The 24,214-nt window shown below is 42.2% G+C and overlaps 1 protein-coding gene across 14 annotated transcripts in view; it reads left to right on the forward strand.

Annotated features, from left to right (window-relative positions):
* Nucleotides 1–24,214, forward strand: part of LOC120904815 (MOB kinase activator-like 2) — a 110,330-nt gene that overhangs the window by 11,913 nt on the left and 74,203 nt on the right. For 2 of the 14 annotated variants that reach the window (XM_040315192.1, XM_040315193.1), the window contains exon 1: nucleotides 21,452–21,745. The exons of 6 other annotated variants lie outside the window; for them this stretch is intronic. Coding sequence is in view for 3 of the 8 variants with exons in the window: in XM_040315189.1 (XP_040171123.1) it covers nucleotides 1,113–1,342 (230 nt within the window). In the remaining 5 variants the exon portion in view is untranslated. Of the gene's footprint in view, nucleotides 1–387; nucleotides 509–718; nucleotides 1,343–21,451; nucleotides 21,746–24,214 lie in introns of those variants that run through there. 6 more of the 14 variants (XM_040315195.1, XM_040315196.1, XM_040315188.1 and 3 more) reach the window with 5 other exon arrangements.

Consider the following 24,214-nt stretch of genomic DNA (forward strand, 5'->3'; position numbering starts at 1 on the left):
CGTGTATTTCGTGCCAATTTTGTCATAGATATTGTTGGCGCATCTCTCTCTCTCTCTCGCTCGCTTTAGTGAAGATCCAGTCCATTCGCTTTATCGCTCGACACTCGTTGTTTGTGTAGTAGTGTGCACTTAGTGATAATAGCAGCTGTTGCTGCGACGCAACGCAGCGCACTGTTTTATCTTTCCAGCACAACAACCTTCGCTTTGTGTGTTGTAAGGGTTTGACATAGTTTTGGGTAGAAGCGAAGGTACCACACATCCGGAGCCTCCCGCATATGCGCCGCGTACACGTTGTGTAGTGTCGAGCGCGCGCAGACACACACACAGGTGCTTTGGCCACTGTTTGCGCTGCCACGAGCTGCTCTGTGTGTCATCGGTCGGTGTCGGTGGCCTAGTCCACTGCGAACAGTGCTCCCGGTCTGGTCGGGGGAACGTTTGTTTGATCTAGCGAAACAGTACTGTACGGTAGTTGCGTGCGTGTCTGTGATAAGAAATAGTGTCCAAAAAGGTGTTTTATCTTGTCGAAAAAGCTTTCCTCCAATTGCAGCAATTGAAGGCTGAATGTGTGCATCTTCCCTTTTCTAGCCCTCCGAGACCTTGTACAATTAGCAGGCTAGCTTTTCACGCTTGTCAGTTACGAATCATTCCAACCCTCTATCACACAGGGTAAGGTAGTGGAGTGACCTCCCCGATATGCAAAAGTTGTGAATTTTCCACCCCGTCAAGTGGAGGCGATAAATAATTGTGTGAAATTTATCACCCGCACCAACACACAATGCGGGCTCCCCTGTATGTGTGTGTGTGCTGTTGTGATGTGGTTGTGCTGTGTGCCCACTTGCCACTTAAGATCGTGTGATGAATGAGGTGTGTTGCTCACAATTTCTCAATTTTCCACCCTGTTTGTAGTGATCTATGGCGTTTATGTGTGTGTGTGTGTTTGTGGATGAAAAATGAAGTGCGAGGTGGAGCGTGTTAAGTGAGTGATCGTTCGATGATGATGATCCTGTTGGTGTTGTGATCGCTCTTTAACAACAAACCAGGCTCCCAATAGCGACAAGTCGTCACAAACAAATTAGTGTCCTTCACTCACTCCCTTGCTTTTTAAGACGACTATGGACGGTGGCGGCGGTGGTCGCTTCTCCAAGATGTGGACCACGGCCGTGCTGAACGCGATCACGAGCCGGGCGACGTCCGCCTCGAAGAACCTGTCCGTGCGCTACTCGTCCATACCGAGCAATGAGGGTGGACCGTCCGCCTCGGCCAGCAATCTCAGCAAGATCATGGGCGGGTCCGGCATCATACTGCCGCTGGACGTAGAGGAAACGGTGACATGTTTCTGCAGGTCAGTTCTCAGTCTAGGGAGAGGAAGAGTGAAGGAGATTTCGAATTGTTCCGATCAGTTCTTTCAAGTGGGAGAGTGTGAACTGCGTTCAAATTGTTCAAATTGACGAACGAACGAACGGACGAACGGACGAACGGACGAACGGACGAACGGACGAACGGACGAACGGACGAACGGACGAACGAATGAATGATTGAAAGAACGTTTGAGCGAGTTAACGATTGAACGAATGAACGAATGAACGAATAAACGATTGAACGAATGAACGAATAAACGATTGAACGAATGAACGAATGAACGAATAAACGATTGAACGAATGAACGAATAAACGATTGAACGAATGAACGAATGAACGATTCAATGATAGAGCGATGATCCGCTGTGAACGAGAGTACGAGACAGGCAAAGATTTTAATGATACATCGATCATGATCCATATTTATATAGATAAAAACACGAAAGAACTTTTGTTTTTCCCATTCAATTCTATAGAATAAACTAATTGGGCCGTTCAAGTACTTAAAAAATGAACGATTTTCCTAAGTTTCATGCAGTAGGCACGCGATCGCAATGGAGTTTGGATCGAATTCGAACATTTTCTAGCGATCGTGAGCGCAAAGGCTAGGCGAACTTTGTCCGGTAAATATCCCAAAACATTGTAGGTTCTATTCCACCAGTCTTTGCTCTGGTTTCATAAGAAAAGAAGCATCTTAATTGCTTCACCAACTTTGCTTTGTTTTTCTTTCCAAACTTTTTTGTAAGCTTCTTCCCTTTCTGAAAAACGATGTGTTCCGGGAAGTGTTTTGCTCGCAATCATCATCTTCATCCTCTTCCTCCACGCTTGTTTGGTGGTTATTTTCATCTTTTGGCTGCCATCACTCATCTGCTATCGTTCTATTTTCAAGAGGCAGAGCATTAAACACCGCCCAAATTGCGCGCAAGCTGTGCAAAGTAAGTCAATTTCCCCAATTTCTGCGGCCTGCGGGGGATTGAAGATGGAGTTTCGGAAGAAAATAAGTGTTGTTGTGGGTACAATTATCGAACCAACATTGATTAGTAGAAGGCCTCCAGGGTGTGTAGGTTTTCTGTGCTTTTCGGACAGTTTTGGGACGAGAATTCTGCCTTTCTAGAAGTGATCTGAGTTGATAATTTGTATCATTGGGAAGAGATGATTTCTGTTAACTAGATGACTTAACGTCTAGCTAGATAATCCAAAAGCCTTGATACATTGTGGACGGTACGGTAAGTCTTTTACCACACAAATACGTCATCACCAATAACCAACCTTCCTGTTTTCCAAACTTCGATTTAAGCATCATATATCACGCAGAGAAAGGATATTTGTGGTGCTGTTGGTTAACTCGGAACAAGAATAGTTCCCCCTGCCGAGACTGTCACACTCCTGATGGATCGCTTTTGCAGTGTGTGCGTGCCAAAATACGGCAGCAATCAATACCCCTGAAGCCGATGAGTTCCTATTTTTGAGCCTCGCTCGCTCCTGCACGCGAAGGTATTTCTGTACCGCTCAAATGAAGCCCTCTGTGTGTTCCCTTTTGGGAGCTAACCTGAAAAAAGTTCTCCCGGTTACCGCTGTGGAGATACCCCTTCTTTTCCCAGCGGAAGGAAACGGAAATTAGTCAACGTCACGGTGTGCCATTTTGCGCACACTTTATATGGCAGGGGAAAAGGGAAAGGATAATAACAATAGAGAAAACAATGTGTGGTCGGGCCAGCGAAGTGGACATGCCGCCACCGTGCTCACGTGCCATTTTTTGCCACCGATCTTCTGTGAATCATTCCGCCCCTGCGGTTAACGACCACATCCGGCATCCAGGATTGGAGGGAGATGTGTGCGGATTTGCAATGAAATTCGATTAGGCTTACAAATTGAGGTGTTTGTGGTCTGTTCTTTTTATCTAACCAAAACGCATTGTGTTGCTAGGAAATTTGTCACAAAGAACTAATTGAATTATATACAGGAAGCAGATAAAGATAATTCAATTATTCAAGGATTTTTATAAAATGAAAATTATAGTTTTTTGAAAATGTGTTAAAAGTTTCCTCATATAAAAAGACTTTCCATGTTTAAAAGCTGATTTTTTTTGCATTGTGCGTCATTTGACGCTGTCATCCATCTTTCTGCACCGTACAGCATGGATCATTTAGAGCTCAAGGTCACTTGTATTGGCGATAATGGCGAGTCTCAAATACAAAAATGCATTTTTTGCATGTATGTTACATTACCAGTAATAAATATTGTTATCAGTTTGGGAATGCTGCAAAAGTTCTAGCTGAAACAGTAATTAAAAGGTTCGTAATACTAAAAAAGATAAGAATTTTAAAGATTGATTTTTTTATATTATATGAGATTACTTCCCTTTACAGCGATTTGAATGAATCTGGATGGGCTGCTCCAAGGATTTTGGATATTTAATTCATTATTTAAAGATTCAACAAACTCACTCTCTGGGCTTACTATTTAATTACACTTCACTCACTTTATACTAGTCCGATTCACCTCACTCACTTTATGATCGACTTTTATACCGGATTTTACTCTCTTAATTAGCGGGTGATCTCGTGGTACAGTCGTTAACACGTATGATTATACAGACATGCTCGTCGTGGACTCAAGCCTCGTATGGACCGTCCTCCTGACGGTGGTGGCGCGTGGTCCTGACTATCTGGATGTGTGGCACTAATAGGTCGTCATGAAAGCGTTAGCCTATATGGCCGGCATGACAGCGGACAGTAAAAAAAAAAAGAGTAAGAAGAATTTTCTATTATAAATCAGTGTAAATATGAATTCTCAAGGGAAAGATAGAGCAAAAAATAGCAAAAAAAAATCTTATAGCAAGGTTATGCCCAAACCTTTATTTGCAGGATTACACTAACTCACTCATCACTTAATCAGCACATCTCTAGTTGGATTCATAAATTCCACTCATTATCTGTATTTAAAAACACTAAAATCTCCTATATTGTAACATATGTAAAATGTTTTTTTTATTCAGAACGAACGGTCCAAAAAGGCCGTATTGCTATGTAATACGCTCTCATTAGTACACAACTTATTATTAGCTTAGCCATTTCACCATACTTTTTTGTCGTCTATTTGCGAGCAACAGTGTCCCCAACTTGGACAAAGTCACGTAGTTTGTACTTCTAAACAAATTATAATACATTATTGTATTAATGGACCGACTCTCTACAAAGAAGCTGCCACAATATGATTGAAATGCCCCATTTCCGACTCTATGCTGTATCGTAAACGGTCAGATTTGGTCAGTGTTTTTCTTTATGTCTAAAACCATTAATGGAAGGAGCGATGTGGGCGACCCTTCAAGTGTCATAACCATCCAGTCTTGAAGGCCATTTAAGGAAGACACTCGATTGGTCAAATCTGGTTTCTTTCTCTGGCCAGCCAACCGACGGTCACGAAAGGGTTTCTCCGTCGGCCTTCAATTGACTCATTATCCTGTTGCGAGTTGGAAAGGTTGTGGAAGTTGTGTGTGTGTGTTATCGTCCTGGGACTTTTTCTTGCTCTCACCTGGTCGCGCATACTTAATAGGTGGAAAAAACATAACCAAAAAAGGCAAAACAATCGTACGAAAGAATTGTCCTCCTGCTAAGCCCATTAGCAACATCGCTTTGTGCCGTTCTGTTGTACGTTGGCAAGATGGGCCCTTTTCCTCCTGGACAAGGATACTGTTTTTTCGACCCAAAAGTAAAAAAAAAAGAACATGCTGCTATCACCATTTCTGGCATGTCAATAATTTTTCACCATTCCCTGGTGAAGGTGGAAAGAATTTTCAAAAGGTGTTTTACTTCTCATTTTTGTTGTTGTTGTTTGCTGCACGCTTCCGGAAAAGCAGGTTGAGTGGAATACCGGCAAAAGAGAAGAGACATACAAAAAACCCAGGCTGCTGAAATAATATGCGTTGGCGTTGGCGATAAAATGATCTCAACCGGTAAAAAATCATTTACAGCTGGAGAACAGTTACAGCAAATCGTGATTCTTCTTCTCTGTCCACCCATCATCATATTCGGTACCGTTCGTTTGGCACAAACCCAGGGTTGGAAAAGCCCCACTCAATCTGGTCAGGTGAAAAGGAAAAGGAAAACTCACCGGTTGTGGGTGGTTAACCAGATAGAAAAAAACAGCGCAAAAGCAAAGCAAAAAGTCAAAGATAAAACCCGTTGGATAATGGTGTGTGTGGCTCAACAGTACCGCACACCAGAAGAAGTAGCAGCAATCGGATGGCAATGTCGACGGATACGCACAATATCCGATTGTTTTCGGGGGTGAGTGTACAACGCACATGTGCAAAGAATAACAGGAAGTTGCGTGTAATAAATCATTTTTAACAATGTTGCTGTTTTCGGGGGAGGGGGGGGAGGATGATGTTTTTTTTGCGGTTGGCACGTCCTAATAGTGTTGAAATGGTGTAACCGTTGGAAATAGGTGGCGAGTTAACGCGGTATTTTGTAAATTAATTGCATTCGTTAAGATCATCAGTAAAGTTCTTAAGTTCTTCATAATAGAAAATTAGACAAATTGCCATCGTACTTTTCGTATTATATTGCAGATAAATGAAAAGTTCTTCTCATTTGATGTTTTAGATATATATTGAGACGATTTAGTTGATCTTTCGTTAGTTTTTTCACCATCTGCTGCTCTCCATTAAAAGCCAAGAAAGGCGCCATACTGCTTTCCTTTTGCTATTATTAATCGCCCCGTCATCTCGTCTGTTGTTTTATTCAATTTTTACCCCCATTTTTGCATTTATTATTGCATCATTTAACGCTCTACATCGGACATTGCACTCGTTGGGGATCGAACCGTATCGGAAAGTTTTGCTGCTGTTTCGCTTCCGTTTATCGCCGTTTATCACAGACGTGCGCCCTGCTTGAAGATGTCATTTTCATCTTTTGTTTTCTCTTAATTTTGACTAGACGAAGTTTTGAAAATGATGTTTTAAAAAGTTCCACCCCACAATGGGGGAATGGTTTTTTAATTAAAAACTCTACTCATTTCTTCAAAACATGACGTCAAACGTCGTTCTTCTAGTGTATGGTTTTTGCTACTTTTGTAACATTTTCTTTTTTGCATCACTCCAACAACGTTGTGCTTTTTCCTGTGCGATAGTGTAAACTAGGTCAAGGCAAGAGAGCAGAAGCCTCAATTATGTCCGATTGTCCCCACGGCACACCTCACTGCCGTCGGACGGCAAACTTTGTTCTTCCCCATTTCTCTCTGATGTTGTAAGTCGTCTCCCAACAGAGAAAGTTGCTTCTCGGTCGTTCATTTGCATAGTGTTCTTGGTAGGGTTTGGTTTTATGCTTGAGGAACATATTTTTTGCCTTCCTCTAGTGGTAGAACGATATACCACAAGCGCTGGTTGGACAGTTAGAATGCAGTTTTGCTTTCTTTCACTGTTTGCATGCGAAAGTGTGACGAAAGTGTTGCGAAAGTGTGATAATGCCACATCCTTTTTTTTAATTGTTTGCCTGAATAAATTATTCGGTAATGGGTTTCGTCTTCGCCAACGCTGTTGGAAGTTGGTCGTTGCGATGGTTGAAAATAGTTTCATTTCCATTTCGTCACGCAACGTGTTTGATTCTGTGGGAATGGTTTTTGTAGGAAATAAGGATGTTTTTGTGGTAATTATAATATGTAAGAATAATCCATTTATCATATAACCCTCTCATTGAATTTTATTTTGCTTTACTTTATTTTTAGCTCAACCATATGTGAGCCTTTTCTTTTCTTTTAAAACAAAAGAGACACAATTTATAGCACGCTAGCTGGCAGGAGCAATGTTCCGTCGCAATGCTATAAAGAGTGCGTCTGTCATGTCATGTGTAGGTGTTGCTTTCCTGTTGCTTTTGTTTTCATTTCGAATAAATGTTAATATTTGCATTAGAGGTGCGCACCGTGAAACGTTTGTGTGTCGACTAAAGAAAACCCCGTCCTGATGGATACCGTTGCGATGCAAACAAAACCCACACAGGAGGGCCTCACTGGGAGCAAAAAGTAAAAACAAATCACCAGAGTACAGATGGGTAAAGTCTGATGGCATCGGCGTCGGTATTGTTTTATTGCAGTGACGCAGAAAAGAGTAGCAGAAAAAGCGAAAAGAATATCTTGATGGAAGTAACTTAGAGTAACTCATCTTGATGAAAGTAAACTCACTTCATATAAAGATAATGTTGTCCATCTTAAGAAACAGCTTTTTGCGAAAATGTACTTTTGATTTGTTTCTTTTTCTCATCAGCGAAAATTAACACATCTGTTTTAATTCATTTCCCTTAGACGATTGCAATCGGTACGATGGGATTAATGTGTTTTGTTTCACCAGCGCAACTAAATTATCTTTCCTTCTAGCGACCTCTACCGAGAGTTCCAATAACCTCAGCAAGCTAAAACGGAAGGTGTTCATTTCATTCAGGAATGGGTTTGTAAGGGAAGCGAGATCGTAAATGGAAAGAACGCAGTATTGCGTCAGCTAATTCTTTTGCCTTTCTGGCTTCGACCGACAAAATCCGTAATCGATGCTTTCGGGTTAAATTGCGCCAGATCGAATGGTGTTAATCATAGCATGTGTGGGGTTTTTCTCCATTTGATAAATGCCAGATGTGAACCGTTTTTTATAGTATAAATAGCAACAAACTTTGGTGTAATTTAACATTTAATTAGGAATAGTACACAATATTACTGACAATTTGTAGTAAAATCAAACCTCAGTGGAGAGCGACCACTATTTGACAGTTTTGCAATCAGCGCCATCTGCTAGAATTGCGTGGTATTAAATTATAGCACACCAATTAGTAACGAATGTGCTCACGATGTGCGCTAATTCGGATTAATTAAAACCATTCGAAGCACACTGGTTGGTATCCATTTCAATAAGCAACATTCTACTTTCAACCCAAAGGTCGTTTTTAGCTTTATTTCTATGTACGTTGTGTTTTGGTTGTTTTCCATTCCCACTTGTCAAAGCTAGAACCGCGTGACGATTGGACAGCAGCGGCAGCAGCAGCACACACATGACGACAAAGAGGAGCGGTTCGTCGTTTACCACACACGTCACCGAGCGGTGAGCGCGCGCGTGTACCGTGTGCTCACTGGTTGGAAAATTAATTTGCAATCATATTCTGTACGTTCGCTCTAACGAGCGTAGCAATTCCTAACCATTTACTGCTAAATGGAAATGGTTTGCCATGTGCTTCAGGGGCAATTCCACCACTGCAAGCTATTGGGTGACTTAAAAAAAAGATTAAAAAAAGAAAAAAAAATCATGCAAACGTTCAAGCACAAAAATCCCCTTTTTTGAAACGTCATGCAACATTCGTTACTTTATGGAATCATTTCCATGGAAGCCCTTGTTAAAACAAAATTCTGAAATGATACACTTCATTCGTAGTAACTAACTCGCAGATAGCAGAGACTGAGTTTTCGTGCACGGTGTCTGTACCACAAAAGTCCACCAGGATGACATTTTTAATATTGCAAAAACATTCTTCTAAATAGAATCAATGCGGAACTGTATTTTTATATTCAATTAGCAATTCCCGTGATGCGCTTATTCGAAGAATGCGCCTTCCCTCTCCGTCTGTGTTGTGGAATGTATGACGTCGCAATTTTGCATACCGTAAACCGTACAGGTGACAAGGGGGATGTTTGAGGAATGGAATTGCACTCGATCATCATGGGACGCGATGGAGGAAAATGCATCCATGCTCTCGCACGTTGGATTTCAGTGGGCTAAAATTAGATTGCGCCGGCAACACAGTGTCACTCGCTTTTCTTCAGAACGAATGACTGCGCTGTGAGCGACGGAGAGCAGTAGCAGCAGCAGCAGCGGTCAAAATGAGACATTGAAAAAGGCAGCGAAAACAACAGCGGGCAAAATAATCGATATCTGGTGACACTAAAAATAAGATCTCACACGTCGCTCCAAGAGAAGTGTGGAGCTTTCTTGGACATATGAAGAATCGAGTCCTAGCGACTTCTTTGGAATGGTTCGTTTTCTGCGAGAAACGTTGTATAAATAATCTTGTACTGACATGGTTACCAGCGTTACTAAATGGGCTATTCTGGCTCTTCTAGACAAAACTATTATTCCTATATTAAACGCTATAAAACCAACAAATCGCTTCAGTGCTTCTACCCAAAGTCCCCAAAATCGCTGGACAGACGAACTGCGTTTGCTCGCTCGGAAGTAAATCTTCCGCAGGTCAGCTCCTCCGAACACGCATTGCTTAATGCGCAAGGCACGTAACGCAACTCGTTAAAAAGTCGTAAAAATAAATATCCCATCTACGCTCGGACGTCAAAAATGCCGTCCTGTGTGCTCCGCCGTGCAACATCTATTATCTCCAGCCGGCTCCGCGGTAGTTAAATCGACGGATTTCTGCTACCAAAGGGTGGAGGTCCAATGCCTGGAATGACACTTCTATTAGTCTCTTTTCCCGTGGTTTTTGTGAATGACTGCGTTGTTATTCCTTACCACAGGCTCTCGGGGTCATCAGGAGGATCTCTCCAATGCGTTTCGGAATATGACACAACATGTGTGTGAGAGTGCGACGGATACGGTGCTTAATGATACCGGAACGAAAATTAATTTCGGTTTCGTGGATGTATAAAGACTGTGCTGAGATTGTGTTGATCCAGGACCTCGCTGTGGTCTTATCATGAAATCTGTTTTGATTGCTTAAATCCTTTTTTTTTAGCTTTGCCCATCAGCAGACGATCAGCTGTTTGGTTTTCAATTGTATAGTGGGGACTTGCTCATGGTGAATGTCTTCATCTTCCAACGTTTTAGACAACGAAAGCGATGTAACACGGCAACATCTCGTAACTGTCAAATCGAAAATAAATCTCAATAAATTGTCGGAACCGATTGCGTTGTACTTGAACCCTTTCTGGCCATTAGAAGGTGGTACACAACGAAACCGATCACTCTTGCCTTGTTGCCTCTCCCGAAGGACAGTGATATGGTGTCGGGGAGGGAAGCGTGCAATGGGAAAAAGGTCTATTTCCATTTGCAAACCATCGATTTCCATCCGCCGCGAGACGGTGGTAAGGAGGTAGGGTGGTCCCTATCACCCCTACAAAAGGTCACCACACGACGCAACCATCCAACGCCAGCATATGGCCAGCGATTGGGTGGTGTGGTGTGGCGTCGCGCTGGCGCTACATTTCGGCAATGGGATTTGGTACACACGATGACGCCCGAGCCTTGATGTTTTCCAACGCTGATGGCCTTGGCGTTGGGGCGCGCTGTGGCCGCCATCGCCACTCTCCTCAGCTTGCTTGGGTTTGGTAATGAAATTTATTGAATGTTAAGCATATACTGTACTACAACAAGCAGGCCAGTAGTGAAACAGAGGAGATAGAGTGTGGGCACTTGGCTCCGATCCTGCGGACAACATAAATTTGACAATAATCTGCTGTAAATGCTTGTTTTGCGAGGTGTATTGGTAATGTGTGCGGTCGAAATTAGGGGCCATTAATCGAACGCGAATGGGTTTGTTGATCGAAGAGAAAGGGGAAGAGAAGGGCAAGAAGGGATATCTCAAAGTCAATTAAATAATTAACTGTTTCCATAGACCTGACTGTACATTCTAAAATCAGCGAAAGATTAACGTACGGGTTCGTGTTTTTCTGTTGGAGTAAAATGTCAAAACTGCATTGATTGTAGGGTTTTTATTTTATTATTTATCACGGGGTTTACGGGGCCTTTTTGCAAAGGCTCAGTTTGATTTTCGATTGATTCGTCTAGTATAATTTTTGACATATTCTAAGAGGAAAGGGATTCTACAGTGCAGACCACTATTATAAGCTAATTTTTTCCATATTTTAATAAATGAGTGATTTTACAGTTACGTTACGCTATGAAGACATTCCGATTTTGACAAGAATCAAACAAAATCTAAATGAAAGGAAATAATATTAAATGTAAACACACTTTACTTCATGTAATTTTTCAGATTGTGGCAGTGTTTGAACTGATTTTTATAACATTATATATGTAAAGTTTTCTGTACCATTTCAGTAGCAAATATTATTTTTCGAAATGAAATATTTCTACCAGAGATTAATTAAAACAAATCTTGTAAGAAGAGTGGGTCAATAATATGTTTTTTTCAGGACCAAGTGAGTTAGCTTGTTGGTCATTTAGTCAATAGCACTAATAATTGCTAACAGATGCACCAGATCGTATAATTGTTTGATGCGATTACTATTATTTCTTTCGCGTATTGCGCAAAACGACATGATACGTTTTGAGCGCACGTCCAAAGACTATTTTTATTTTTTAAGTGTTTTAGTTGCTATTTAACAACTACAGTGCTTTCATGACAATCACGTGACGATGACTATCGAAAACAATGAATACATCCGTAGTAGCTTGATGTTCATTGTTGATACTAAAGCTCATGTACACAACTGTGATGATCAGGGGTGAGACTCAAACAGTTGGTGGACCAACTACATTCTTAGTGACATTTTTGTAGCACCTTCGATACTTACTTGGTCATGACATACATACTTGGTCGCTATAATAATCACGACATTCTACTGACCAAAAGTTGGTTGCAAAAATGTCACCAAGCATGTGATAGTTGTACCAACTGTTTGAGCAGTAGAGCCCGTGACGCTGATGATTTTTTTTCAGCCGGATTTTTTCATGACCATGTCAGTGATATTTTGCAGAATTGATCACAGTAAAAAAAGTCATGATAAAATAACTGATCAAGCGCGGTTTGTTACGACAAGCTTGTCTACAAGCATGTGTTCGTCACATTAACTGTTTGAGCATCACCTGTGATTCTCACAATAGAGTACGTGACGCATGCATGTATTTTGTGTCAGCAAGTATTTTTTATGACATTGACAGTGACATTTTGCTGCACTGCGTAAGTTAATGGCTTTTTTCTTGTAAAACGCGTGCGCTGATAGTCCTTACTAGCAAACCGTTTTCATTACATGTACCGTCTCATGCTTTTTGTGGTCTTAATTCGTTTTTTTCTGTAAAATATTCAATCAGACGAATATTTTTTGGACTCATTCATATTCGAGTTATGCTATTTTTTTAGACCGCATTAATCGTGTATATACGGAACATTCTGTTTTTTTTTATAATTTTATTAATAAAACAATTTCAGGGTTTATTCTTCTTCTTTTTTTCGCACAACAACCGTTGTCGGTCAAGACCTGCCTACTAGAGGCGGGCATTTCGGTTATTTTAAATGAACACGAGTGAACCGAGTCGTTCATTGCTGTGTGTTCGTTCTTTTTCTAACAGCAATACCTGTAAAGTCTGTGAATCGGTACACTATTCGGTAGAAGTACATATTAATCCATAGGTCTAATCGCATGAAAAGCAAGCCAATATTGACTATCTATTATTTGACCCTAGAAAGTGATTAACACAAACATTTTAAAATTTGTTTTTTTTTTTTTAATTTTTTAAAATCGACCATTTCTTGTTTTTTTCTCTCTAAATTGGCGAATGTCGAAAGATTTTTTTTGTTTTGTCTTTTCAAAATGATCATGAATGTTTGCACTCATTTTCATGATTTTTTTTAATTTTGATGTATAAAATGAACTATAGCGTTCTTCACTTGTGAACCGGTTCATTCATTTTTTCATGTGAACTGAATGAACCGTACGCTTCTGGTTCATTTGGCACACCTCTACTGCTTACACCACTAGTGGACTTGGCTTTCAGTGACTCACTGATTACACATAGCAGGATAGTCAGTCCATCGTATGGCCCATTCGGGACTTGAAGCCATGGCGGTTATGTTGTTAGGTTAGACGAGTTGACGACTGTATCACCAGACCGGTCCATTTTAGGTTTTAGAACAGTGCAAATGTCCCTTTTTTCAAATCTAACAACCAAAACCATGTCTCAAATGAATTCCTTAATTAATACAAAAAATGATAAAAACTTACATTAAAACCAAATCCATTTTCCTTCTTTATACCTAAACTGTTACCAAAGGAATTTTCTTTCAGTTGCGAGCTAAATTCCACACACAAAGAACGTTTCATCACCACTGATGATAGCATTACATCATCCGTGTCTTTTTCCCTCGAAGACGCGCTTTTCCATCAACCAATGTCGCGTCAACCTTCTCCCACCTCCCACAACACCCATGCACCACCACACAGGGTCGTGATCTGTGTTTAGGTTTTGCCACTGCGCGACGATGATGCCATTGATTGCATAATGTGTTTATTGAGTTTGCAGGCGGCTGGCGCAGAGGGAGGAGAAGGGCACGTTAATGGGGTGTTATTCCGTTACCGGGTGACGTCGCGCGATGGAGTGAAAAGTTCGTCCCCATCTTCTCCTACCCGTGTGCCCAGTGTTGAACGGGGCAGATTTAAACCAGTGCCCTCTACTGTACTTTCCATCCTTGTTTCCTTTGCCCTCATCAGGTTAATCAAATTGCGCCCAACACAAAGAAGGGAATGGTTTTAACGATCCCCATCCGTGTTACAATGCTTTTGCGACAGGATAAATCAAGCTCTCCCTCACCCACCGGCGGCGTAGTTTGATTCCAACACTGTTCCCAGGCACATTGGCTGCAACTGTCCGGGAATGTGCCGGGGTTTATTTTATAAACATCGCCTATGCTTTGGCGAACAAATTAGTTTCTGCCGAAGGAAAACAATCTCAAACACGGGCTAATAAGAACCGAAGGCACTAATGGAGCGAGAGAGAGAGAGACAGAACAACTTAGTTGTTGTCCAGCTCGCTGCTAATAAAAAGAAAAGAAAATAAAATCAACCAACCAGTATCGATCTCTTTGCTGAGATGTGAATTTTCTCGCTTTCCTTGTGCGACATAAATCTCGAACGCGACGCTGCAACGGATCGTCCGTCTTCTCTTGGGTTTCATGGAGGGGATGATGGGGAAGCCACCCCTCCGTGTGCCATGTGCCATCGGTTGTCATTATGCTAACCTTGAAAAATCGATCGCACGTGCTGCTGAAGCAGTGTGGAGAGAAGGGCCTTTGGGAACAGCAGCAGAGCCGTGCTGTCGATGAGGAAAAGCCAGCATGTTTACAAAGTGTGTTTTGCCCAAAGGGATTTTTTACAATATTTATTCGTGCGGTCCTGCAATAATTGTTGCAATAGACATTTTCCGGCCTTTTTTATATAAATTTCGCACGTAATCTTCTTCTTAATCGTGGAATGCATCTTGAAAAGAGTTGCAATGTATTATCAATACGCTTCCATTTTGTTAGTGATAATGGAACGGAGATTGCGAAAAGTCGCCTAAAGCAAAAATAAGCCACTTTGGGGTTGCTGTTTTTTTATTACTCCTCGTCATTCTACTTTTTGCATAACACATCATCGGCGAAACTCACGCCACCTCACCGACCGTAAGGCGCATGTCCAACCGCTAAGTTAACGGTCTGTGTGTGTGTTGTTTTCTTTTCTTTTTTTCATTCTGTACGGTATTTTCCCCATTTTCCTCGGAGATAGCGCCATCGTGTGACGGTCTGTTTACTTGTTCACCTTCTCTCTCTCTCTCACTACTGTGAAAAACACTACACACTCACTGTCGTCTGACAGTTGTTGCTCACTTGTCAACCATTGGTTTTTTTTTTTTAATTTTGCTGTTGTGCTGTGTGGAAATATGCTTAAAATGGGGCAGATGTTGATGTGTACGCGTGTGTGTGAGTGTGCTTAGTTTTCCCTTTTTCTGTTCGCTCTCCGGCGGTGTACACGTGCGAGAGAGCTGGAAAAGCCTGGCCAAGGGAAAGCGCTCTATCGGCATCGATCCCTTTCCCTTTGCAGTGCAAGTGGTTCGCCGCAAACGTACCTTGGCAGGCACAATCAGCTGTTGTTTGTTTTTGCAGTGTCTTTGGGTCTCTTGGGTGTTTGAGCGTTTTGAGTGTGTGTGTGTATGTGAGGCTGCGAGCGGCGGTAGCGGCAAAGACTATCTCAATTTACGATCCTGCGTGTTCCGTGTTGCAGTGATTAGTGCTCTGTCCCTTTCTATCTGTCGCCCTTTTTTGTCACACTTATACAAAGTTACACGCGTTTGTAACGCGTTTCTTGGTCCCTTTTTGCTGATGCGATTCATTTGGCGCATTAGAGCACCATCGCAAGTTAAGTTTCGCCTTTTCTTTAATTTAAGATAAATCCGCCCAGATAGTACACAGTTTAAATTAAAATAATTTGTACATTTTAATGTGTACATGAATATCCAAATAATTCTTTTCCAATGGATCTATATTAATCATTTCCTTTCTATTTTTCTATTCTCATTTTAGGTAAGTGATGGCCATTTCTCTCACACCGGAAAGAATCAACGCCCGATATTGTCAGATGTTCCGAATCCTCCGAATTGCAAATATTTGACCGTTCGATTACGCATTTGCCCATCCCGCCCGCTCCGGAAGGCAATATATTCCCTGTCAAATCAAACACGGTCCATGGTGGGCAGTGAACGATATCGAGAGGCAGTGCCGGAGAGCCTTCGATAATGTTGCGTAAGTACTACGCACACCCCTGCGTCGGCGGGGGGAAGGGAGGTATGGCTTTAGGGTTCATTTGCTTACTTCACCGTTGGCTATTCGTTCTCGATAAAAACACCTCCCCTCTGAAAGCACTTCCACTTCAATCGGTCACTGAACTGAACGTTTTGGGGGAAGACAAACAAAATTGAAAACCAAATATGGCCTCCGTAAAGGGAGGGGGAAGATATAGAGGCATGGAACGTGCACACACAGACAGAACCCAATCAACCTAGAGTAAGGCTACCGTAGGTGTCCCTGGTCCGTTAGCGATGCGCGTCCCCCACGGGATGTGCTGTGCCGTTAGAGTGTCAATGTCTCTTCGGCATGCACGGCGTTTGACGCAATGCCGCTGGTAATGTGTCCTCCGGCGATGACCGAACGCCGTAAATCACGGCCCGCAGTTCCCCCAGTTGGGGAGGTAGGCTGATTAGAGTCTTGGGTGAGCTTGATGAAAGATTTTGGATCTGTGGCTCGCACACACGAACGACGAACTCTCTGGAGAGTCGTATCACCTATTGGACGGCTTTGCGGCGTTCATCGCGACATCGGAATTCAATCTGTTTGTGTATCGTGCTGAGCAATCGTAAAGGAGGCTCCATTCCCGTTACTCATAAACACGTGCTGCCCCCGAGGTCCCCAATGGGGGGGTACATGGGCACTCAACACGGTAGCGCACTAAATGTACCGAGTTCCTGCAAAAGTCTTATCGGGAAGAACGGTGGTGGACGGATAGGAAAGGAAAGGCCATTGATTGGTCTCAATGTCGATGCTCTTGCCTCACGCGTCATGGAATTGTGTCTGGACAATAAATAATTCCAAATCGGTCAACGATATGATGTATTGGAGAGTTCTTCAGGAATTCTTCGAGCTCCAATAAGTCCTATCTGCTTACATGTAATGGGCACTGTTCAAGTCTCAAAGTGTTCTAAACTGTAAAAGTCGTTAAAAATACTGTATTTCGCTTACTTAAATGTTGTCGTTTGAAAATCTTTTCACTGTTTTTTTTCTCTCATAAACATTAAGATTTCAGTGCGTTAAAGTAATTTCCCGTTCATCTCTCTACTGTAAACTCCAAACAGTGGCAATCCTCCAAAGTATCGAAACTTTTCCGCCCTAAAAAACTCACCTTTTTGCTCTACTTGGCTTCTGCTCCATACACCGGCTAATCAGTCAGGTCGCGTCAGTTGTGTTGTGCCCCTCTGGGCGCGCCCGCCAGCGACGAAGAAGGATACGAAAAGTTTGTTCCCCTGTCAAGGATGTACTTTCTAACTTGGCTAATTTCGAGTCATTTCTCCTGCGCTCTGTCGGTCGGTCGGTCGGTCGGTCGGATGGAGTCTCGGTGGCGCGGTGTGTCGCTGGAAGGACAGCAGCTAATGAAGAACTGAAGTAGGCAGCGAAGAGTTTGTTACCACCGCTTCCCAGAGCGTACGTTCTGTGAACAGTACAGAGGCGGCTGCTTTAGTGGGAAAAGAAAAGTCGACACCTTTAAATTACAAAAAATAAAAAGAACAGTGACAGTGGGAACAAATTTCTTTGTAGGGATTTGTTGGAACGACGAAGTAGTAGCAAGCGGACCGACGATAAGGCTTGTAAGAACCAAGGCTCAAACACAGAAGATGAATGGTCCCACATCTAATGCTGACGCCGGGCTGCTGCTCCGGGGCTTAGTTGCAAAGACGGGCGAAAATACCTCCTGACAGGTCGGTAATAATTTCGTGTCGTTTCGAGATCAAAGTGTCGGTGTGTCGGTGGAGCAAACATGCAGTGCAACAGGGGTCTGCGGACTGAGAGAGAGAAAGACCAGTCCGACTTTTCCCTTCTGCGCGCTGATGTGTGTGATGTGCTACCGGGAAGATAAAACTTTTCGGCACTTCGGTGCAAGATGTAATGTTGTTTCCTTGGAAATAGAGAAGCGCTTTTTTTTTGTTTTGTTTTTTGGAGGTTTTAAAGATTGCAATATTGCAAAAGTTTTCCCTTTCTTCCTAAAACCGTGGCTAAACGCATGGATGTAATTATATTTCAGCGGCAATATTTGCTTGCTTGGAAAGTGAGCTGGCCGTTTGGGAAAATTTCTTTTAAATCGTACTATCAGAATAAAGTGTTTCATCTCACTTACGTATTATTTCAATTAAATCCACCAAAAACCCTTTTTAGAGCTTCATTCATCCCGGCGAAAGGTGAACCTGTGAAACAGCAATTCCATTAGTTGCACTCACACGCGCGCACGTACACACACACCGTCAAAAAAGGAAGATTCGATTTGAAGGAAGAGAGGCAAGAAATCAATTCACCGAAGATCCTGTGAAATTGAATGCGAGAATTGGATGAAATCGTTCACCGCCGACGTCGAACTTGATCCCAGGTGTCGTCGGTTGATTGGAAGCCCTTAGAAAACGGGATGAAGAAGAAGCAAAGCGCCAAAGAAGAAAGAACCCGAAATAACCCGAGAAGCGGTACCGCCGGCATAGGTCTGGCGGGGGTTCGTCGCCACCTACAGCGTGGTTAATTTAATTGTACGTTTATCGAAGGACGGGACAATTGGTCGAGAGAGGGTGGGTCCTTTTACCGGATCCGATCAGGTTTCGGTTCGTTTTTCTTCAGAATGGACGTTTAGGTCAAGACGAATCCTTCGGTTAGGTCAAGACGATGATGAAATGTGTAACGGACGCTCGTGACTTAAGAATTGATGTAGGACGTTCGGTTCAATTAATTTCAATGGTTGTAATCATCGATTGATTTGATGAACACAATTTTGCTAAAATGATGTCAAATTGTTGTTGGATGTGCCAGTATTTTCTCAACGTTTTGTTTTACGCCTCAATTGGAGGGAATGAAATTCGACTAACTGTCGAATTTTGTCTATCCAATAAGGATCTTCTGCTCCAGGAATTCCATTCAATTGGATAAGCTATCTTTCTTTAGTTAGGTGCTAGATACTGATACCCTTTTCCATTAGAGCGTTTATTTTGGAGAACAGATTTAGAACCCATTCCTGGAGAGTGATTTTAATTCCCTCACACAGGTCACCCAAAGGTTCTCGAGAAAAAGAATAGAATAATGTTGTCATCGTATCGCACTCCTTATCTGCTAGTGATTGATTAAGCAGGCTTAGACCCTTTTCTAGATCATTCCCTAAACTCATTGCTCATGAAGCAATGGTCCCAATGTAGTACCCGTGAATCGAGTGAGGCAAACTGCTGATACAAAACGTTGGAACTCAGTTTGCTTTCGGTTGTTCTGTGCCTTCAATGAAAGTTATCTTCGCACCGGTCACTTCTCACAGAGCAAGACAAAGCGTATGTAACGAAATGTGGAAACAAGCAACACAGGAAAAAGGGACACCCATTGAGAGAGACCGTCGTCCGACAGAAAGTCCTGTTGGCTGACCTTTTGGGAAGATTCGACACTAACTGAAACAACTGATTGTGTTGATGCCGTAACGAACAAAGGAAAAAAACGAACGAAACCGATGGACTTTGGTGTTCATTGAATGTGTCTTCTTGGATTTCTTGTTGTAATACTTAACAGTAGTATATGTTTGAGTATTGTTTGTTTTTTGGCAATGACAGAAATGTATGTGTGCGTTCCGTGAATGGAAAATGTGAAATCGAAATCGAAAGGAAGCTGAACTCAACACAATTCTTCCGTGTCATTTTTTCCAAAGTCATTCCCTGTTGTACTTCTCGAGTCTTATAAAAAAGAAACACACTTATTATTGAATGCTTCTATTTCCGCCCAAAGAATCATTTACACAATTGCCGTACAAGCAGCCGCTCGTGTACACTGCAGAATTGTTGTGGTGGTGTGGCCCTCTTTGGAAGCTTATTTTTAAATCTTTGTATATGAACGGTTGCAAAAAGAAAATATAACGAAACTGAAAATATAAAAACATCTCTCCACCAGGAACGGAAACTCACACACCGACACTCACTTTGCTCTGAGTGCAACGTGCTATTTTTTCCATTAACTTTTGTTTGTTTTGTTTTGCATTCTCCGATGAGCAGAGTTAATTTTAACTTCGACAGTTTAGTTTTCACAATACTTTGGTCGCTGTGTGTTTTTGTTCTGGCAATGCTTCCGTATGTGCGAAATTTCGTATGTGTTGTGTTGTGTTGCTGTTTGTGTGGAATTTCTGTTGAGTCTTATATAGACACACGCGCTCACACGGGGCTTTTAGAGGTTCTGTGTGTTTTTGTTTGATGTTGGTGTTTTTTTTATTTGTTTTTATTCGTTCCATTAGCGAAAGCAAACCAATCTCTGGCAGTGGCAGGCTTGCGAGAGCGAATCATTTTATCCATCCAATTCTGCATCGTAACGCGATTCACTTGTTTGCCGGATCGAGTGAAACCTTTCGTTCGCTTTTTAGCTGACTCGTTGGTTGATTGTATCTGATGCGAAAGATGGACCTTTTTTCGTGTTTCTAAATAGTGTGTCAATGTTTTGCAAGTTGTAAATAAGGATAAAAAAAACAAACTAATCAAATATCTAAATAGAAGAAAATGTACACGACTGTCGAAACTGTGCAACAACACGATATGGTAGTGGACGGTATGAGATGAATGAAATATGAAGGAAAGCTTGCAGTTTTGGGTGTAAGAGGAAGGAAGAAAACAAACACATGGCAAACGAACTCATGTGATATTGTTGTGTGTGCCCAATCGTTGTGCCACACGGGAGTCAACATGACACCGTTTAGTGCTATCGTTTAACATCCCGATACGGGTTTCGATCCGAATTGCGAATGTGAGCAATTAGCACTACGCGTACATGAGCCGTAGATAGGTGGTCACTTCGCGCAAGGTTGATGTTTATCCGAGACATCGTAAATATTATAAACGCTATGACACAATCATCATTGCGTGTCTCGGTACAAACTAAAGAGTCTTTGATATATTTTTGGGATTTACATGATACATTTCAAACGTTTCATTGACGAGAAATTAATCCTTACTGTATTTGTAATATCAAAATAAATTCCATTTACGAGATTTTGACGCAAGCGAACGATTTTTATTCCCCAAGTGCAAGAGAACGTGGTCTCGGAGAGAACTTTTCACACGATGAGTACGATTTGCCCGATTTTCGCTCTCTTTCTCTCTATCTCACCATGCGCTGCAGTGAGCAGTACATGGAGGCTCTCACTTTGCTGCTGCTTGTTTGTTTATCTCACGACACAGAGCTCACGGATGACGTTGATATTTTTTTTTGTGGGGTAAAATGCGTGACTGTGAAAAGTTAATTTGTTCTATTTTGCTTACCGTCTTCTAGAATAAAATCTATATTATGTATCAGCAATATTTTTTTTCATTTCCACTGATAATTCAATCGAAGATCGGTTGAACCTTTGCTTTTGCACTGTACAGTGATGTTGCGAGAAGTACTGAGCGTGTGAGCAACAAAGGTAGTGAGAATTAGAAAAACAAACACAGAGAGAGAGAGAGAGCGAGAGCGAGCGAGCAGGTGAGCGGATCCACAAAACACATATGCGCTCAGTTGCTTGTTGGCTCGCTGGTTGGGAAGAGCGGGGTTGGCTGCTGGTGAGAGATGGACATACACCGACTGTCGCTCAGTTCATTTTGAGCCGTTGCGTGGATTGGTCGTGAGTCGTTGCCGCCGCGTGTGAACGGATATTCCCGGTCTCGGGTATCGTGGTGTTGTAGTGTGCACTTTTCTTCGTGCGGGAGTTGTTGTTTTTATTTTTATTTCCGTTATTATTCCGTTTGCCAACTCGACCGATCGCGACCGATAGCGGGCAATAATTGTAATGAGCAAGCAAGCAGCACAACACAATCAGAGTCTAAATGTACGTTTTACCGTAAATGCGTGGCAGTTTGAAGCCGTATCGTGTAATATAAAAGGTACCAAAAAAAAAGTTAACAGCAGCAAAAATCAAGTGAATTCATCAAAATATTTATGAGCAACTATCGAAAAAAGTGGGCCACATTGGGGGTAGTGTGATGTGATAAAACAGTGAAAATAAGTGGTTCAAAAGGTTTTTTGGCCAGTGCCAATCGATTGTGTTGGTTTTGTGGAGCTTTTAATGATGTTTTAGTACAGTATAGTGAAGTGTAACAAGAAACACTGTGTTGTTGGCCAGGTTGACGAGGATTTGTGTTGTGAAGGCACCTAAGAATGATTTTTTTTTAAATAAAAAAAATACAGTTTGTGCTATAATAATAGGATTGATAAATCACAAATTGTATGAATTATCGAACGTTCTGTAACACACTAATTGAACCTTTTGTAATGAAGGTTTAGGAACGTACAATGCTAGTCCATCCATCAAACGGTTTCCTCTAACGCTAGCACACACGCACACATATACGGCAACACGCACACCTGTCCTCCCTGCATTACTCGCCCAGTTTGATCTCATCTGTTCCCGATCCTCTTAGAACGAACCTTTACCACCAACCGGACGCACACACACTCAAATACTTTCATGGGCTGGCACAGGGCCACCGGAGAAAGATCATTTGTATCCAACCATTTCTGCAGCATCCGGTGGTTGTGTTTGTGCGTGTGTGTGTGTGTGTTAGTGTAAAGGTAAAGAAGAGAAGAGGAAAAAACAGCTGGAGAAAAGCTGCGTTTCATGCTCTGGAGGAGAAAGAGGAAAGTTCGATGATCGCGCCGCAATTCATTACGCACACCACTGCTTGCGGTGTGGTACCAAAAAAAACGAACCTAGAGTGATGAGAAGTTGTTCTACTACAACCACTTGTTCTTCTCAGCCACGATCGCTACTGCCAACGTGGGGCGGGGAGAAGACAAACAAACTCGCTTCGCATTGCCCGGAAGATTCATTTGCGCGCGGTCGGGTGAAATGATGTGAAAATTAACGTACTCCTCGTTATGGGGCCGTCATCTTTTTCCGTCTTTATTTATGTGAGTGAGTGTTTTTTTTTTGGTTCGGTGTCCACGGATAATGTGCAGGGTGGTAAATGAACTGTTTTAAATTGTTCGTTTAAAGTTTATTTTCAAATAGTAAGAACATGCGCCACAAAAAAGTCGCTAAAAAGGGATACATTCTATTGCTCAAACGCACCTCTCTCTCTCTGGGTGGCACAAGTGTGTGTGTTTGTGTGTTGGCAGTGGTGGTTGAACGACCGATTTAGCAGCACCAGCACAGTCGCGCCGTGAAACAATAATAATCAAAATCAAATGCGAGAATAATTCATGCAACCGAAACGCGCGTTTGCTTTGCGTTACTGTGCTGTGTGCGCACGGCCGGCCAAGGGAGTAGTGCCGCGCAACGCAAACGGTTTAAAATAAGAAAACACGGCACCACGCATGGGAACGGACGGGGAAAAATCATCAAACCACCTTCTCGCTGGTCTCGCTTTGCGGGTGGGTCTGTGTTCCTTCAAGAAACAGGAACACGTAGCAGCCAACAGGCAACGGTCGGCTTCACACACCACAAAAAGATTGGATTGTGCGCGCGCGTGTATGGGTTTATGTTTTTATTTCCTGCACTGTACGCGTCCGTTTCGTGGGCCGGTTGCAGAAAAAAAGAGTACAGCACAGCATTTTTATTATGGCGAACGACGAAAGCCAGCCACAAACGAGCTGGAACGGGGCTCGATCGATCGTGGAATAATATTTCCTTCATTTGCTCCCTGGTATGGGGCCAGCACCACACGCAGATGCACGGATTTCCGTATAGGGGTATGAGAGAACATTAAAAAGAGTGGAAAAATTAAGCAATTATCCTTCAATCAGGTTTTTATTACTATTTCACGAACTAAAGTTTGTTCTTTTGCGAAGAAATCTAATTCTTTCCGTTGCTTACAAAAAAATCCATTCAAAAACATATTTTGAGTAACTGACAGCCTGACTGACAAATGGGTGGGAGAGTAGTTATCAGATTGTCTTCAAATTGAGAAAATAGAGCTAACCATAAAATGAAAATCTGTTCCTTTTTTCACGCTGTTGCTGCTGCTGCTGCTAGTTAAAAGGGTCAAACTGTTAACACGCAAACGCCCATAAATAACGCAATAAATCCCTTTTAATCAACGTCTTTTAAAACGCTTCTCAAGTGGAGCAGGCAGGAACCAGCTGGAAGAACTTTCTCGCAATCGACTGGCTAGAGAAAGAAATCTCACCATCCCATTCTTTTTGGTGGTGTGGTGTGGTCAATGGGTTATAAATTAATTTTAAAAGCCATCGTTCACCCTTCTTAAGCGCCTCCCTAACGCCAACAACCAGCAGAGTGCAGGTCAAATGTCGCCAGCGCCGAATTTGATTTGGGTACTTTTCGTGCTATTTTAATGATAAATGGCTAGTTGTTTGTTTCGCGGCGATGAAAATGATGGTTTGAAATTATCATT

The sequence above is a fragment of the Anopheles arabiensis genome, chromosome 3 (assembly GCF_016920715.1).
Source record: "Anopheles arabiensis isolate DONGOLA chromosome 3, AaraD3, whole genome shotgun sequence".
In the NCBI taxonomy this organism is placed as follows: domain Eukaryota; kingdom Metazoa; phylum Arthropoda; class Insecta; order Diptera; family Culicidae; genus Anopheles; species Anopheles arabiensis.